We start from the raw sequence: 18459 nt of genomic DNA on the forward strand, positions 1-18459 counted from the left end.
AATGCTCATTGAGAAGAAAGCAAAAAGATTTGCAAAAAATATTTGCCAAAGCCACTGCGAATACGCAGAGAGAGAGAGAGAGAAAGATGTAAAATAGCTCTCTAAAATTACATGTTTATTTATTGAAATTTGTCTCAAGAACCCAAGCTCACAAGAGACAACGAAGCGAAAGGTGTGGCTTCCAATGCTGCTACTACTCCTCGTACACGGACCTCAGTCAACGTATCAACCCTATAGATCGCATGGGGCCCATAAAAATCCACTCAAATGAATAATGTTTCGATTCTGCTTTACATTTAGAAAACGAATAAGAATTACCTGTATTTAGCGTCTATACTCTATGTGCCACACACGAACTCCGTGCACCGAAACACCTTTTAATATTAACCTTCCACAATCCCACACCATTTTCCCTTCGATGGACGTTGGAGGCACACAATTGTGCGTCCGCACAACGTGTGGCACCTGAAGGTATATATAGACTTGGAGTTGAGGAGTCTTCTCTCAGGTGAAACTGGGTCTTCCAGCCAGTGTGTAATTGGTGTGCTCGCGCCAATAAAATTATCCACTTTGGTGCCTTTCGTTGTTGCTGCACAACGAGGGAATTGTGTCAAAATCATGTTGAAAATTAAGGACCGATTAGAAAATTACTCGCATCGCATTTCACGGGAAAATTGATGGAGATCCGACACTTGACCCCTACTTGCTAAAGAATTACTAATACCGTTCACTTCTCTGCTTTCTTATTACATATAGGGGTTTATGTTACCTACTCTCTCTCTCTCTCTCTCTATAAAAAATCAGTAAAAAACGAGTCAAAAGACTTTTTTTTATAAAATTCTTTTAGAGAATGATTTTGTATTAATTAAAAATATTCACAAAATTATTTTATCAGAGAAAATTTCCCAGAAATCTCATTGATATGCTCTTGTGACTTTTGATCTTGTCCACTTTGCAGGCCATGCACAACATTTCCCTGAAATGCTTTAACTTAATTTATGATAGAGTATTCAATTTACAAACTAAAATAAATAAAACTACCCTTAATTAGGTCAATTGCTTCTCAAATTGGCTCACAGTCGAATGTGAACTCTAATTCTTGCTCCATCCTACTGACTCCAACTTTCAGTACTCAAAGTAGGTACTCTCCATAGCGAAAGAAGCATCCCCATGGCTCTGCAAAGACCAGCACCCTGCTTATTAAAGTTCAAGGGGGTGAAATGGTGTGTCTTTGATTTTAATAAAATAAACACGCAGGAAAGGTAAATTTTTTTTTTCCACTCATTGCTTTCAATTAACTCTGGCGCGCGGTAAATTGCTCAAAAATTGACTTCAAAGGTATATAGAGGAGTTGAAGTAACTCAATTAATTTCCACACTGGCAGAGTGAAGTGTCTCCAGGCTCCAGCATTGGGGGTGTGGGGGTCCCAGAGGGAGGTTAACAGGCACCGGCAATCTCCATAATTCACTGTGATTTGCCATGGCACTCAAATCAAAAATGCACACAACACTCGGCATCTTCAAGTTCATTGAAGCATCGCATAAAGAGCAAATACGCATCGTTATTTTTCCCAACACAGCACACCTCACTCACCTCCACCAAACTCCAGGTATCCCATCTCTCTATGGGCCAGAGCGAAAGAGAGAGAGAGAGAGGTGTAAGAGGTCGAGAAGTGCCTCGCATGGCAAATAGAATTTCTTCTTGCAACTTCCATCCGCATTGTTAGTGCCACATGAAACGAGTCTGCGTGAATAAATCATTTACTCTGAGAAAGAGAGGCCCTCAGACGCGCAATTACCTCTAATTTAACCCCCCACCTACCCCATAATAGACATAGAGTGGTAGGAAAGAAAGCCAGTATGACAATTTGGATGATAAATAAGCAATTCAATTGCTCCATCACTTGCACTGATTTTTCGTGTGGATTTTTCCCGAAAAACGAATCAATCAGCAAATATTTACATAAATTAACGAAGAAGTGTGCAAAATAAAAAATCAATCAATGCAATAAAAAAAATCAACGCATTGGATTGACGAGGAATGTGCAGAAAAACGGCATAATTAGTGAAGTGACGTTGACTCATCCTTACTTTATGTATACAGCATGCAATCCACCAAGATAGAGAGCTTGAAACGCCAAAGGAAAGACGCGAAGCAGTGTAAAGGTACACCATCAATAATTGCCAAAAAAAATCGTTAAAATCTAGATAGAAGATTTTTTTTTCACTCAGGTAAAATTTTTTATTAATTTTTTTTTAATTAAAAAGAATTGCTGAAGAAAAAGTTTAGCAGAAAAATGTAAAGAAAATATAAGTAGCTAAAATATTGAAGCAAAAAATCATAGAGAGACAATTCTAAAACAAAATTGAAAAATGAAAATTTCTAGGGAAATCATCAAAACATAAGACAGAAGAAAATAAAAAAAAAACAATGAAAAGAGGAAATTAAATAACAGAAATTAAGAAAAAGTAAATCGAAGAAAAATCAGAAGTATCGAAAAGAAAAACAATGCATTAAAATTTAAAGATGAAAAAAAATTGAATGACTGGGGCATAAATAAAGCTATCTAATCTAAAAATGCTTTCAATTTTTTTTCTACATTTTTCTATTTAGTCTTTTTAATTTTTTTTTCATTCTTTTTTCTTATTTTTGTATTTTTATTATTTCTTCTTAATTTTGTATATTCATTTTTTTCTTTTAATTCTGGATTTTCTTTCTTTTCTCTTTCCTCACAATTTTCATTTAAATTTTACAATAGAATGTCTTTCGCAATCAGACATCTCCACCTATAGTTGTAACCGCAGTTTTAACTTCAATTAACAGTGGAGACGCCTGGTAAAACTAGGTGCTGTGTATTAAAACCTTTTGAATTTCAGTGGAGGCGCCTGGTTATCATTGAAAGTAACTTTTCCTGAGAATATATTGAGCAAAGTATATACATAGTACAACCAGGCGTCTTCATCTAGACTTATTGAAAAATTAATCAACAATAGATGGAGACGCCTGGTACTACTAAGCGTCTCAATAATTTTCAATTTTAAATTAAGGTATAGAGGCACCTGATCATCATCATATCTCTTCCGGATAATATATTTGACAAAAAAGAACTTAATACAACCAGGCGGCTCCATCTTGTGTACAATTTTTTTTTACTAACTTCCAAACTACAAAAGAGGAAGAATTGACTAAATAAGTTTATGCAATTTAGGAGTGAATAGAGACAAAAAAAAACAACTGCATTCATCTAACTTGTCGAGATTTTTCATGTTTTTCACGTACACCGTATCCATATAAATGGCTGCACGTTGATTATGCTCATCACTCTCAAAGCGGCGTATACACACTTGGCTGTCGCTGAGGAGTCTCTCCTGCACATCCATTGCGCGGATTATTCCAGCCTCCGCACAGATGGACTGGCGATATATACCCCCCCAACTATATATGCTCATACTCATCGTCATTTTACCATACAATTCCATATACACACAATCAGATGCAGCCACGTATATCTCCGCGGCGGATCATCTTCATTGTTGGCAAGTTATTTCGCCGTTTAGCAGGTCTTGTACCGTTAAGCTCTGCGCGATTGTAATTCTGAGAGGCATCTCCGCGTGGTATTCCCTCCGCGCGACGTTTTATGTATACCTATGTACATTTATGTGAAATTCACATCCATGCTGCACACACTAATATGATGCGAATGAGACGTTGTTTTGGGGCCTTTGCTGTGTGCATCCCACAATCAAATCAAACCCGTATATGCCTTTTGCACGGCACTATTCTTTTTATGCAGATTTTCCCTATATTGGCGATTCTAATCGATTCTACGCGCGAGAGAGAGAGAAGTTCTCTAATTAGATACATCTGTTTGTGGGAATTTTGTGGTAAAAGTCCTATACTGCAATCTCCTCATATAAAAGCCTCTAGGATCCTATATAAGCACGCACATATGCATGTCTTTTGTAGCTGAGGCGCTCCTCAATGCACGAAACTTGCTTTTCTTTTGCAAAAATTCACCCAATGTTGTCATCTTTGATTGCACTTCGTTGCGCATAATTCCACCACAGAGAGATAAATCATGTGAGAACCGTGAAGAAACTGCATCATTGGAGATTTTATGCGCTTTATTGCAATGTCAATTTGCCGGAGAAAAGACACCCAGATGAACTTATAGGTGTGCTCTTCATGTTACCTTCTCCATTTAATCGCATTGATATAATATTATTTTCTTCTTAATTGAAAGCACTTTTTAGCTGTTTAGATTAGATTGTTATTTAATTTTAGAAGTGTTCTTTGAGTTTAAAAATATAAGAGCTCCAAATTTAGGAAATGCGTAGGACGTGTTGTCCAATAAGTTTTCAATTAACCTACACTGTAATTCAAATTTTAGTTATCTTCACTAAAAAATTCACAGCTAAATGAAATTTTAATAAAGATACTTACATAACAAAAGACTTTAGTGATTCCAGGCATCATAACTAAAATATTGTGTTATAATTACTAAAATTTTTACTAAATGTTCCATTACTACAGACTTCAGTAATAGTTTACTAAAATCTTGAATGACAGTGTAAAAGACAATGTCTTCGGTCGAAATTTCTGTTTGAATTTTGATTTTAACCAGTAAAAATTTTCCAAATTTTCTCAGACTCACTGTTCTTCTGAAAGCTTCCTGTAAATATTGGGTGATTAGTCCAAAGAAATCCTTTTACAATTTTTGCAGAGCTTACGACGCTTCCATTTATCTTCTTCAGTGGCAAGAAATTATTTTCGGACATTTAAAAAAATATATTTTTCCTAAATAATTTCCTTTTTTTTCTTCAAATATTGTGAGGAAATCTAATACAGATCATCATTGTCTTTCGCTTCGGGAAAGACTGAGTATTCAATGCAGTTCCTTTTCAAACTCTTCGTCAGTTCATGACCATTAATAAGCTCTTAGTTGTCAATTAAAACATTTTGAGACTTTTGGGACATCTTGATTCTCACACCTTGTGTGTTTGCCAAAATTTCCCGGAGGACGCGTGCAATTTTCACTGTCGAAATGGTGAAATACTGCAGATGGGCTGTGAACGAATAAAAAATCAATTACCAACCGTTCAATTTGGGCGCTCTGGCAAGAGTCAACAAACGCCAATTCTTCAAGAAGTGCGCGCTTTTTAGGGGCAATTTTGCAGCACAAATAACATATAGACAGCGATATATACTCCATACCCTTTGGGGTCATCGTCAATTTTCGCGGGTTCTGCGGGAGAGAAAAGAAATTCCCTCCGGAGCGTATAGAGTATTTGGTGACCTTTTGTGTGGTGCACAACGATGTGAGAAATCACCATGCCCCGCGAAGAATTTATGCGGCTGCCAATAATGATGGAGATTCTCTAACGGGTTTGTTCGCAATGGAAATTGTGTCTGGTTCTAAGGTCACGGGCTAGGTGAAAGACGACATAAGATGGGAATGCTGATTGCGGCGAGCGATGAAGATTGGTTGGGAAGGATGTGTGCGGGGAGTATGATTGGATTTACCTATACAATATTAATCATCTCAAGTATTGGGATTTTTGCCATTTTGTCGCTTTATGCGCCAATCACTGTGACAGAGGGTTTTTTTTTTCGCGCACTCGCGACAACATTAACAGTAAAACCATTTCGGGTGAGGCTGGGAATGAGGTGAGAGCAACACACTCCAGGTGTGAGACCATATTGGTCCCTAAGCTGGAGCACTGATGCAGAGAGTTCACATGGAAGTGCTCGGATTAGAGGTGAATGCTAGAACATCATGACCTGTGTGGTGGAGTCATCAGAGACAAATACAGAAACCCATAGCGAGTTCTTCATCAACCTCTTCTTACGGAGAGAGTCTGCAGCTTGGTCAATTCTATGTAGAATAAATTAGAGTTGAAAAAGTTCTATTATAGATAAACAAATTAATTTTCCTTAAAAACATATCCTCCTAATTCTATCGGGGCGTGATTTTTAGACTCTAGGATAGAGCCGGTAGAATGATTGTGGAGAAGCTAAAAATTTGGGGTTTCCCGTTTTTCCTAAAAAAAAATGAAGCAAAGTTTATTTTTTAAATTAATATAAAGTGTCACATATAATTTTTTTTTAAATTAATTATTTTATTAAAAATTCTTTTTGAAAAATCTTTTTTTTTTAGAATTCTGAGAAAAAAATTAAATTCTTAGTACGTTTGAATTAAAAATGAAATTGCTAAAGTTTACCAATAAAATTTTAAGTAAAAAGAATATTCATCTTTATCTAGTTAAAATTTTCTGAGATATTCAATTCAACTCTGCCCGCCATTACTTGGTCAGTTGTGCCACAATTTTACATATATGGAGCACACCTAACTAATGTGCAAATATTCCTCCCGTATGAGCTACATATCTCGATTCCATTGCCAAGATTGCACCCAATGTGGTTTCCCAGCACACCTTCAGCAGCCACCACGCGGTCCGTGGCGGTCATGGGTGGCCCCTGTGGGGCCACCAGACAGCCACCACACGGTCAGGTGACATACAAATGGGGAATAAATCGTGACCGGTCACTGTGACGTCCCCTCTGTGGATGGCTCGTGGCTACGGCGCAAGCATCCAGAAAAATTTCCCACAAAAATATCCCAAAAATATTCTTTCAAAATATATTTCTACAACATACATAGAGGGCATGGCGATGGTATATTCCCTCATGAAATATACAATAATATGTCAAAGAATTATCATAACTTTGTAATCAGATTTTCGGGGTATCAACCATTCAGAAATAAATGCGATATCCACTTTACGTCTTGAAATTTAATGAATAATCTCAAAATGCGGGTCCTAAATGTAATTTTATTAATTAAATGATTTAAAATTGACGATTTTTAGGGTAAAATAATAAAATTGCAAAATATTGATCAAAAACTAAACTAAACCCTTTTAGAAGGGTCCTGGCATTGTTTTATGCCAATAAATGTCCAGGATTATAAAGAAAATAAGATTATTTGTAATGATATTTTTCCACGTGCTTCATATGGGCTAAATAGGGAACCATTGCAAACATTATTCTCGTAGGTTTACGTAAAATAGATAGCTATTGCAAAGACTAAAAACTGAAAATACGCTGTTTTCGAGACTTTAAATAATATGAATTTTCTGCAAACAAAATGAATTCATATACTTTACTGTGCGTCTGGAAAGTTTAAGAGTTTTTTTGCAAAACATTTGGGTATTTCCAATATTAACATATGCATTGATGCCCAAGTGCTGCTCGAATTGCTACCTGGAGCATAATCTTTTAGTTTTCCCTACTAAGCCTTTCGGCAGTACAATACCATAAAACCAATTTATTACCTGCAATTGTCTCAACTAAAGGAAAATACTTACAGTAATATTTGTGTTAAAATTTTTACCTATATTCATACCTAAGATTAAGATTGAAAATTACGTTTAACATGTTATTTAGTAGGTGCGGTAAAACATATTTTTTTCTCTCTTGAACGTACTTAAATATCGATTGAGTGGTTTTTATTTTAAAGATAATTTATTTTCTGACTAAAAAATGAATAACTATGATTTTTGGTTTGAACTTTGAACGATCACAAAAAAATATAATTAGTAATTAAAGAGAGCATTGATAAAATGGAATTAAAAACGCGAAAAATTTAATAAAGTATCTTCGGATAATTTTTAATTATTTAAATTAATGTAAAAGCATATTTTAATTCAAAAATATAAAAATATTTTTTTCTAATATTTTTATTTTAAACTCATTTGGCATTGATCTCCCGGAGAATCATTGATCTTGTGAGTGAGAAGCATCGCTGTGACGTCATGCACTTCTTAGGATCGCTGTGGCCGTGTGGTGACCGCGTAGTGGCCGTCCACGTGGGTCGCGCACCGCTTGCGGATATATATTTGTTTCACTTTTCTATCCTTGTCTCCCTAATGCGTTTTGGGTCTGTCACCAAGTAATCTTCGCTAATGTGTAAGAAGAGTATAGGAATATGACGTTTATGTGCCTCTCTTTCACACAAAAATATCTCAACATAACTAGCGCCGCGGTGGTGGCTCAAAAAATTATTTTGGGAAATTTCCCAAAGTAGGAGCCACAGGGCGGCCACGAACCAAAAAAAAGGGGACCCCCTGTGACTATACATTTGTGGCTGATTAAAAAAAATTTTTTTTCTTTATATTTTAGATAAAATGATATTTATCAGTTGTTATCAACATACTAAAGATGCCCAGATATTTTATTTTCAAGAAAAAGCTAAAAAACTGCTAATATTCCACATAAATTGTAAACGTCTCGTCCCCGCTGTGGCTGCTCTGGGACCCTCTCGTGGCCGTTTTTACAAAAATGTTTAATTCTCTTAAAATTCTATACTTTTCCGATTGATATCGATTTTTAAGTAATCTCTATTTGAAATTATAAAGTTTCTGTTACATTAAATTGGTGTTAAATACGTGAAATACGATTTTCAAGATTCATTGAATTCTGCATGGTCACAATTTGCAACCATTCGTGGGTCCCCTGTGGCCGCCAATTTCGGTCACGGCAAAAACTGAAAGAGCCACGAATTGGGACTGTCTGGTGGCGCTACTGTGGATCCCCGTAGCAGCCACAGGAGCCACAGCCACAAGAGGCTAGCTGGGTTTTAATGGGAGGTCAAGTTTCATACATATGCCGGGGAACCTTTCAACCCTATGCACGAGTGGAGAATGAGTCGAACCGATCAAATTCTCTAATTGATCCCACTGCACGGGATTCACAATTCAATTTTAATGATGTCAGAATTTCTCCGAAGTGAACAATTTAATTAGAACGCTGGGGTCGAATTGTGTGTCATTATAAATGCCAGAATATATCCTTTCTAATTGCACATTGCTAGACAAAACTGAGCAACGTAATTACTGCAAAAGTCGAATAGACGGATGCCTCGAGTTACTTCACTAAATTTCAATGTGACTTCTTGCGTATTGTTGGAGTATAGAGTAATGTTGGCTTTATTAATGATGAATGATGAATTATGTCTGATTTATTACGCATTCGGTGTACAGTCTGTTAAATTTTATGATCACGTTCTCAATATAATTTTCTTGCAATACGTATTGCAATAAATTCTATATATTTATTACGTTACTTTGCCACGTAATTAACTGTTAGAACTTTTTTTGCTTGAGTAATAAAATAAAAGACGAGCGTCGCTTTAATTAATTAATGTGGAGCGTTTCTTCAATTAAAGAAAACATAAATTTTATTTTACTGAATTTTTGTATCGAAAGAAGTTCATATATTTTTAAATTACTTTGCATTAAAGCTCCGTTATTGAATCTAATTAATTTCAAAGCACTTCAAATGATGAAGTTATAAAGTTAAATGTAAATGAAGAAAAGGAAGAAGACGCGGGATTTGAACAAAGAGCTTTCTGATTGGATGAGAAAATCTGTAGAAGCATTTTCATTGGCTATCGCTCGTTTGCGGGATGGAGCTTCAGTGCAAAGATAATTTGAATACAGTATATAAACCTTTAATATTTATTAAATACTGAAATATAAATAAAAAAAAGAATGTTTTCCTTTGTAGGGGTCGATTTTGTGAAAAGTTTTATGCTACAGAAATCTTTCGGAAAACTATGTTTGAAAAGAATCCTTTTATAAACATGATAGAAAGAAACTGTCGAAATAATGGAAGTCGTTGCAATATTGTTGATAGAATACCGAATATCTTACAACTCTGAAAATTAAAGACTCGAAAATAAAAGATTTTTGATAGAATATTCCTTCCCTTGTGCTTATTCTAAGTTATTCGATAAGTTACTGTTTTAAAATCCTAAAAAAATATTTAAAATAATTATTTTTTATGCTCTTTGAATGACTTTTAATCCCTTTTTCATGTAACACGTACTTCTTGAACAAATTGTAAAAAAGTCTCAATATTGTTCAATGGAAAATCTCGCTAGTTATTTCTGTCATTATGGAGTTTTTTTTTACCATAAGCATAATGTAGCCTAATTAGTGGGAAACATCACAATGTAATTGAAAATTCATTAACCCATTAATTAATATGCATTATAATGAATGCTCCTGAAGCTCTCTGAGAAGGGATATCTATCAAATTATTATTTATTAGAAGCCCATTAATTTTGATACGAATGTCGTGTTCAATCAGTTGAATAAACACGATTTTTTGGTGGAAAAATGTCGGAAGTATAATACCTCAATCGTGCACTAATTCCCTTCGGAATATACGTATTTTCCAGTCACCGAAGGAACATTTTCTTACTATGCCTTTACTAATCACTTCCGACAGCCACAATTTCCCTTTAGAAGGCATGCAAAGGATAAACCGTCCACAAGTTAGGGGTAGAGGGTGGTTGTGGTTGTTTGCAAATCGCTCCCTTTGAATTTCCTAAAACAATACTGAACACCAATACAGGATTATATGCTATGTATTATATTAATAGAGCTTTATGTTGCTGGGGTATCAACTTGTCCGAGGAATCACAATCAAAAGACAACAGATAAACCACCGATAAGCATGAGAAGCCACTGAGTAGGGGGTGGCTATTTACATTGCAATTACTTAATCTAAATTGTTATCGAAAGGGGATTTATTTGTTAGCCCACAACAGAAAATTAATTATGGTTTTGCTCCATGAGTAAAAAAAAAAGAAGAACATTTCCTTATTTAGGGACAATGGGCTTTGTCTGCAAAATATTTTGACTGCTTTTTTTGAATAATCCGAAAATTAGTGAATACTCACAATATTTCCAAAGATTAGTACTTCTTCGGCTTGCAATTTACTACTTTCTCGGTTTGAGTTTATTGCTTTTTAAGTACCTACTTTTCTGGATTGAATTTAGTTCTGTTTAGGCCTATTATTCTCGATTTTAGTACTTTTTCGGCTTAGATTTAGTACTTTTCCAATTGAATTAAGAACTTTTTCAGTTAGAATTGCTATATTCTTGGTTACAATTAATCATGTTTTCGGATAGAATTTAATACTTTTAACTCTTTAATTTTCTTCCTAAGATTGAATTTTATTAAAATGTACTAAATTGTAGCCAAAGTAATAAATTCAAGCAGAAAATGTACTAAATGCAATAATTAAAAGTACTAAATTTTATCGGAAAACATACTAAATTCTAGCTAAAAACATAGTAAATTTTAGCTGAAAAAGCATACATACTAAATACAATGGAAAAGTACTAAAAAGTCTAAATTAAAGTACTAATTTAATTTAGGTGTCTAATTTAAGTACTAAATTGAATTTTAGTTCTTCAACTAGAATTTAGTACCCTTTGGCTTTTGCTCCTCAGTCTATACCAATTTAACCCTTTCAGGTCCGCGATTAATCAAGCGAGTTGATGGAACTAAAAATAATTTTTTATGGGTTCCTTTGAACTCAAATAACACATTTTTGGCAAAAAATACCAACTCAAAAATTTCAGTTTTTCGTCCTTTCTGATCCTTTGAGTCCTTAGGGATATCCTGGGGATAATCTTGTACTAATTTGGACTCAATATTCATAAAATAACTATACAAAATGAAACATTTTCAAAATCGAGCCTTTGGGTCAGCTTATGACCCAAGGCCCAACCCATTAAAGGGTTATGACTAAAAATAAAGAAATATTCGTCTGCTGATTATTTTGATATATTTGGCTAATCATCCGAATAATCGCGAATATTTTCATTGAGATAAACTGTTGGCGGTCCTATATGGGTCAGTAGACCTAGAAACCTTAGAATTGGTTGGGATTTTAAAATTTCGTATAAACACCCCTTGTTTTTGGGATTGATTTTCTTGTTCTAAATCTTTCTTGGAGTCTGATTTTGTGGTTTCTCTTCCTGATATGTTCTATTATGCTCTCAAAAACATCATGGCAGTGATACTTTTGTTACCACCTGTTCGTTTTTTTTTATCTAAAACATTTTATTAAGTAATTTGTGTGTGTTTTTTTGTACTGTGGAAAGTATTGTTTTCTCTCATGGGGTGTTTAATGCTCTATCATTAAGCCATTTGCACTTTGTATGTTGCGCGTGAGGAGATCCACCTGAGATTATAGGTAGAGAGAGAGGATATTGAGGTGGTACGCTTGAGGTTCATTTGATGAGGTAGACCCTATAATTAATTAGATTGTATTTATACACCCGAGACCATCTTTTGCGTTCACTGTGAGGAAGCAAATGCGCCCTGAAAGATGGGTATCTTGTGCGGCATCTCTTGCGCCGTCACTTGTCCCGTGCACGGTGACTCCTTGGCCGTTATTTTTTTCGTTTATTTTTGAAAAAGTCCACGGTGAAAAGAATTAATCCCCGGAGATGGGTGTGAAAAAAAAATGTGAGAGAGTACCCGCGTGATGTCGGCACGATCAAATGATGCCCTGACGCCGCCTTCGAGATATTGTTGCGACGAGCATGAGAGGATTCATCAAATTTTGCCGCTCTGCTAATGAAATTCCACAAATTCCCTCCATCTTCCCAAACCATTACACAAAGCACGGGGGATGCTATAGGAATATAATGTAATGTAGGTATATACATAAGTGTATTTTTATCATCTTTAATATTTTATTATTCTCATCATCTTCGTCACGGAATCTTCTGCGTAACACCGTTGGCAATCATCGACACTCATCGTAAGTAAATATTGACGTGAAAAAAATTATTGATTTGAAAGAATATAAAAATAATATTCCCGCCTCTCCATTTGCCTCAAGGGTAGAGCAACTTAATGCAATTCATTTACTCGTGACGGGATGCTCAATTTATGGGCTGCCAATTTATTTAATATATAGAAAACTCCCTGAGTAAAGATGCCACTTGTAAAGTTTTCTGGGACCTTTTTGTGGTTAAAAAATGATTCATTTCTTTGACAATTTTCCACAAACATTTTCTCTTGCTTTTCACAAAAAAAAAAACTATTCCAATTTGGATTTTTTCCCCATCGAAGCTCTGCACATACGATGATGTTGAATGATGTTCATTTGAATGTAGTTTCCAAGAGAAAACTTATACCAAAAGGATTCGCATCAAATAAGGGAATAAAAGGGACATTCTGGCAACAACAGCCGTACATTTCCCTGCAGATTTTGCTAACAGTTGAAAATTGTTGAAATTATTTAGAAAGTCATGCAATTGTATTTCTCAACATTTTCTCCGGAAATATTCATTGGGAAGTTTACTTGTTGCAAATTGCTCGCCTCTCGAGACGCACCAGTTACAATCTTATCGGGGAGAACGATGTGTGTGTGTGCTTTTAAGCCATGTCAAAGTTTTCCAACAATAGCTCCAGAGGAAATTCATTGCATAGTAGAGTTGTCAAAGATGAGATCGGAAAACTTTCGATTATATACTTTACAATAGTTTTCCAATCTCCTTTTCCCTACCCCCACATCCCCCATTCCCGTGGATATTACCATCCCCATTGTCCAATCAATATCAGAGCTACAAAATGGGTGGATTTGCGAGTCAAAAGGAGCGTCATGGCATCGTCCAACTCTTCATGGGGGGATTCCTTAATCACATTCAACGTATAACCATACCGAGTTCATTAAAATATTATTAAAATGTTGTTTCCTTGCTAGCAAAGTTTCGCAAGAGAGTATAACCGAGAAAGTGGAGCATATTGTGAAAATGTTGCAAATTGAGTTCTATGCTCTCTATGCTGCTATTTCACATTCTACATTATATACAAGATTTATTTATAGATTCCAGATCGATTTAATAGCTTGTAAATTGATTAAGAATCAAGAGATGAGGAATTGGGTTGTCTTGAGTAGTATGCTTCATTTTCACACCATCATACAAACCAATCGCAATAACAAGATTAAGAATCCTTCATATACATTTATAGTTTCATCTAAAAATATTCCAGCAAGATACGGGAAATGAGGAAAATTACAGCGTGGAAAAACATTTCTTGAATTAATTTTAATTTATCAAATTCTTGAGAATGATAATTTTTCCGAACAGAAAAAAAGAAAAGGAAAGAAAAGCAAAAATGGAACACAAGAAATCAACAAAAGGTTCCGTATGACGTGAAAAGTTCGAAACAAGCTCCAAAGAACATGAGAAACCTAGAAAAAAATCTGTAGAACAATGAATGAATTTCATGTGCTGTTTAAAGCTTGAAACAGTTTCAACTGAACACAAGAAACCTGAAAGAAGTTCCGATTTAGGTTTCTAAGAAACCCGGAAAAACTACGACAGAACGTAAAAAACTATAAAATTATTCCGAAAGAAAAACAAGAAAAATTTCCAGTACTTAAAAAAGTATTGATACTTGTTTTTGAAGAACATAAGTAACCAAAAATAAATTTTGCGAAACGTGAAACAATGAAACGAAAAAGAACATGTTGGGCTCATAAAAAATATCGTACATATGCGATGGAAAGCGATAAAAATAGAAAATACATTAGTGTGAATGAGAGAGAATGAAAAAATATCAGGAAATATATCAAGATCCTGATTTTGCAAACTGATGATTTCAAAAGCATAACACCATAGGTTCAAGAATTACTCTTACTAAACACGAAACCATTTTAAAAAAATTAGGCAGAAAAGGAAAATTCGTAAACCATGAAAAACTCCACGGAAAACAAAAAAAAAACAGAAAGAATAGAGTCCACGAAACGCACAAAATGCAAAATTATTTCTGAGCAACATAAGAAATTAAGAATAAATTAGTTTCGATTGCTGTAAAACGAAAGAAGTCTCCTGGGGCTGTATTCTCTAAGAGTGAAAAACTCTCGTGATAAACTCCCAAAGGCTTTTTCAGGAAAAAGTGAGGAAAACTTCATGTGAGCATGATCCTCTAAGAAAAATAATGCATCTGTGATAAACTCCCGTAAGATTTTCCCGGTTTTCACGATGCTTTTAAAGCGCAAAAGCCTTCAGGAGTTTATCACGGGAGTTTTTCACTCTTAGAGAATTCATGCCCTGGTACATGACAAGCCGAGAACTAAACCTCAGAACGTATGGAATACACAAAAAAGCTTTGTAAAACACAAGAAACAAGAAAAATATTTAAAAATTACATTTTTTTAAAATTTATTAATCACAGTTGTCTTTGAAAATTGAAATAATTTCTGAATTCCATTTTCTTAATAATTTCTTTAAGAAATCACTGACAAGACATCACGACTTAGCCACTCTGTGTTTTAATGCAAAAATCATACATCATTTTCCGTCTCCCATGTGCCAACACACTGGGTGAAAGAATATCAAAATAAAGGTGTTCAGGTGAGGTAATTTCGTCAGGTACACCCCGCCAATGGCCAGAGCGTCGTCCGATGGTAATTGAATCCGCTCCGAGGGACGCAGTGTGCTTGTGAGATTTTCGGCCGATCGCATTACTTTCGTGTTCCTCCACCATCCACCGAAATACCCCCCTGCGGGCACACCATCAATTGCAGTTATTTTCGCTTCCATGATTAGATGATGCGATATACCTGCAACACAATGCCCCGGCAAAAAGCCAAATGTGGTTTCGTTGTGCGCCGAAGAAACAATTTGCAAATGCATGATGAAGGTGCTCATAGACAATCCAATTTGTCTATCGAATTCTCGCCCGATTTGCACCGCAGACGCTTTTTTGTGCAACCCCTCATACCCATTTACTGCCACACATCACAGGCGCCCACCTTCAACCCTTCCGCCCCCGGGAGGTGTGCTCAATGGCAATCACTCCAATTTAAATCCCAATTCTCAGAGATAGAGAGAGAAGCTTCTAAATGCCGTGTGTGTGCTGCCGGTGCACCACACTTAATGCGATTCCATTTCATTTTCCATCATTACTCACCCCCGAATCACCTTTACGCGCGCACATATGCGGGGATGGATTTACCATGGTAAAGTACAAAATCTACTTGGAAATACCCCCCACCATCTGCTGCCGATAATTATGCTTTTCACATAAACCTCCAGTATGTTACAAAGAGGAAGGTGCATATATACTAAAATCAAAAACACGGGATTATCATTCATCCAATTACTCAACCATCGTCAGTCCGCATCAAAATTAAATTTGCAGCGATTTTAAAGGTGTTACCGCTGACGCCACAAGAACGTGCACGTTACTCCGCCGTGTGCTGGATGACGAGGAAATTGCACGTCGTTGCATATATGCAAAATAGACGCGCCAAAATTAGGTCTTTTACAGCTCTGATGACGGTTATTATCCAACTCACATTTAGGTATGAGCAGTGGTATGAGATTCAACGAACTTTTAAGGAAAATCTTCGTGGTGGTCGTGCTTTTGGGTGCTCATAAATTCCACTTATTTTTCATATTAAGGCCATTGCAACTCCAAACTATGTATACCTATGCTGCAACTTCCTCAACTTCACACGTTTTCATTTTGTTATTAGCGCAATACGATGCTTTTTTCTTTGAGCTTTTATTGTAAGTATAATTTTTAAAAAAAAATTAGAAATTAAGATGGGGACGCCTGGTAGATTGCAAAATATACGAAAAATAATTCAGAGGAAATGAAGATGGAGGCGCCTGGTGATTAGTAAATTTTCTTTTACATTCAAAAAAAAATTGGCTAGAAATGTAGATGGAGACGCCTGGTAGTTATATAATTAAATCTTTAATCCTTTCACGTTTTCATGAAAAATATAGTCCCTCGACAGAAATAATGCAAAGGCCTTCAAATAAAATATTTTGTTCGGAAAAATCTAAAAAAAAAAGGAGTTGATGGCAGAATGTATGAAGGATGATCCTCTATCGCAGAACAATTTTAACCCATCTCATCTTGTAGGGGAACATAAAAAATAGAAGAATCGCGAGAGAAACTCCCCAATATCCACTGGGATCACATAGAAAAGTGCAGTGAAAGTACAGTCCGGGAAAACATAACCTCAATTTTGGAACACCATTGAAATGAATAGGAAGACCTTTATTATGTTCGACCAGCGTGGCATCGGGACCTCTTGAGGTTCTTTATAACCTTCCCAACCTTTCCTGCCTACCCGGATGAAGATTTGAATGATTTTTGCTTTACAACTTTTGTCTTTCCGGACTTCTCGTTGTTGAGTTTTTTTTTCTCTTGGAGTGCTTTCCCTTGGAACTGTAATCAACAGTTTTGTGTAAAGTAACAAAGCTTTCCGAGGGCCTACTTTAACGTTCAAGGTGAGTTTCCGGGAAGCTTCCCGCAAGGCCCCAGAATTCAATTTCTCTCTCATTTTTGTAGATTCATCCTTATGGATGTAATTTCAGCCTAAAGGCGGCCAAGCATGATGATGATGATGATGACAAAGCCTCCGGATCAGCTCCTCTTGTGGTGCTCAACAGCCTTTCTGGCCAAGGGAAACATCTGAAGCTTATGGCACAGATGTTGCAGAATATGTTTCCCACAATTAACGTGTCCACATGAAGATGATGCTGAATATTTCAAAGAGGGAGTTGGAGCGGAGTCAGATCGGAATCTTTTTGCCCCCGTAGATCCAAAACGTCCACCCAAGTACAGGAAACGCCCTGCTGTTGAGCCCATATCCAAGAGAAAGCACTCCAAGAGAAAAAAAACTCAACAACGAGAAGTCCGGAAAGACAAAAGTTGTAAAGCAAAAATCATTCAAATCTTCATCCGGGTAGGCAGGAAAGGTTGGGAAGGTTATAAAGAAGCTCAAGAGGTCCCGATGCCACGCTGATCGAACATAATAAAGGTCTTCCTATTCATTTCAATGGTGTTCCAAAATTGAGGTTATGTTTTCCCGGACTGTACTTTCACTGCACTTTTCTATGTGATCCCAGTGGATATTGGGGAGTTTCTCTCGCGATTCTTCTATTTTTTATGTTCCCCTACAAGATGAGATGGGTTAAAATTGTTCTGCGATAGAGGATCATCCTTCATACATTCTGCCATCAACTCCTTTCTGTGAAAATTTTTTCTAATCAAAATTTTTTTTGTTTGAAAGCTACATTCATCCCCTTTCCAAATCTGCCAGGGTGACCAAAATCGGATGAGGGGTTAAGTTTTAACAGCCGATTGAAGAGAAAATGGCATTTTCTGCCTTGATCAACTAAATTGACTACCAAAAACCAACGCCTTATCCGATTTTGGCCACCCTGGCAGATTTGGAAAGGGGATAAATGTAGCTTTCAAGAAAAAAAAAACTTTGATATGAAAAATTTTTCCGAGAAAAAAATATTTTCCTACTTTTTCGGACAAAATATTTTTACTGAAGGCCTTTGCATTATTTTAGTCGAGGGACAGTAGAAGCATTTAATCATGCCTTCATTTTATCGCGATATTTATTCTGCTCTCAAAGACCATTTCGAGGTCAAAACATCTTTTGGACCTCTTCTATGTAATATTATCGTATTTTCGAAAAATAATTAAATTCATTTAAATTCGAGAAAATAAAATTTTCACGTTTAGATCACGAAAGGGTTAAAGACCAATGGGACGTTTTCGTCTTCATCGTTTATGCTAAAAATTTAGCAAAAATTGAGATGGAGACGCCTG

General features: G+C 35.8%; 2 protein-coding genes across 2 annotated transcripts in view; both read left to right on the top strand.

Annotated features, from left to right (window-relative positions):
• The window catches only part of LOC129796081 (long-chain-fatty-acid--CoA ligase 6), a 215337-nt gene that overhangs the window by 73178 nt on the left and 123700 nt on the right, over positions 1–18459 (top strand). The gene's annotated exons all lie outside the window — the stretch shown is intronic.
• The window catches only part of LOC129794500 (alpha-tocopherol transfer protein-like), a 28176-nt gene that overhangs the window by 3983 nt on the left and 5734 nt on the right, over positions 1–18459 (top strand). The window contains exon 2 of the mRNA XM_055835249.1: positions 17185–17355. Coding sequence (XP_055691224.1) covers positions 17185–17355 — 171 coding nt within the window. The remainder of the gene's footprint in view (positions 1–17184; positions 17356–18459) is intronic.

This window comes from Lutzomyia longipalpis, chromosome 4, assembly GCF_024334085.1.
Source record: "Lutzomyia longipalpis isolate SR_M1_2022 chromosome 4, ASM2433408v1".
Lineage (NCBI taxonomy): Eukaryota > Metazoa > Arthropoda > Insecta > Diptera > Psychodidae > Lutzomyia > Lutzomyia longipalpis.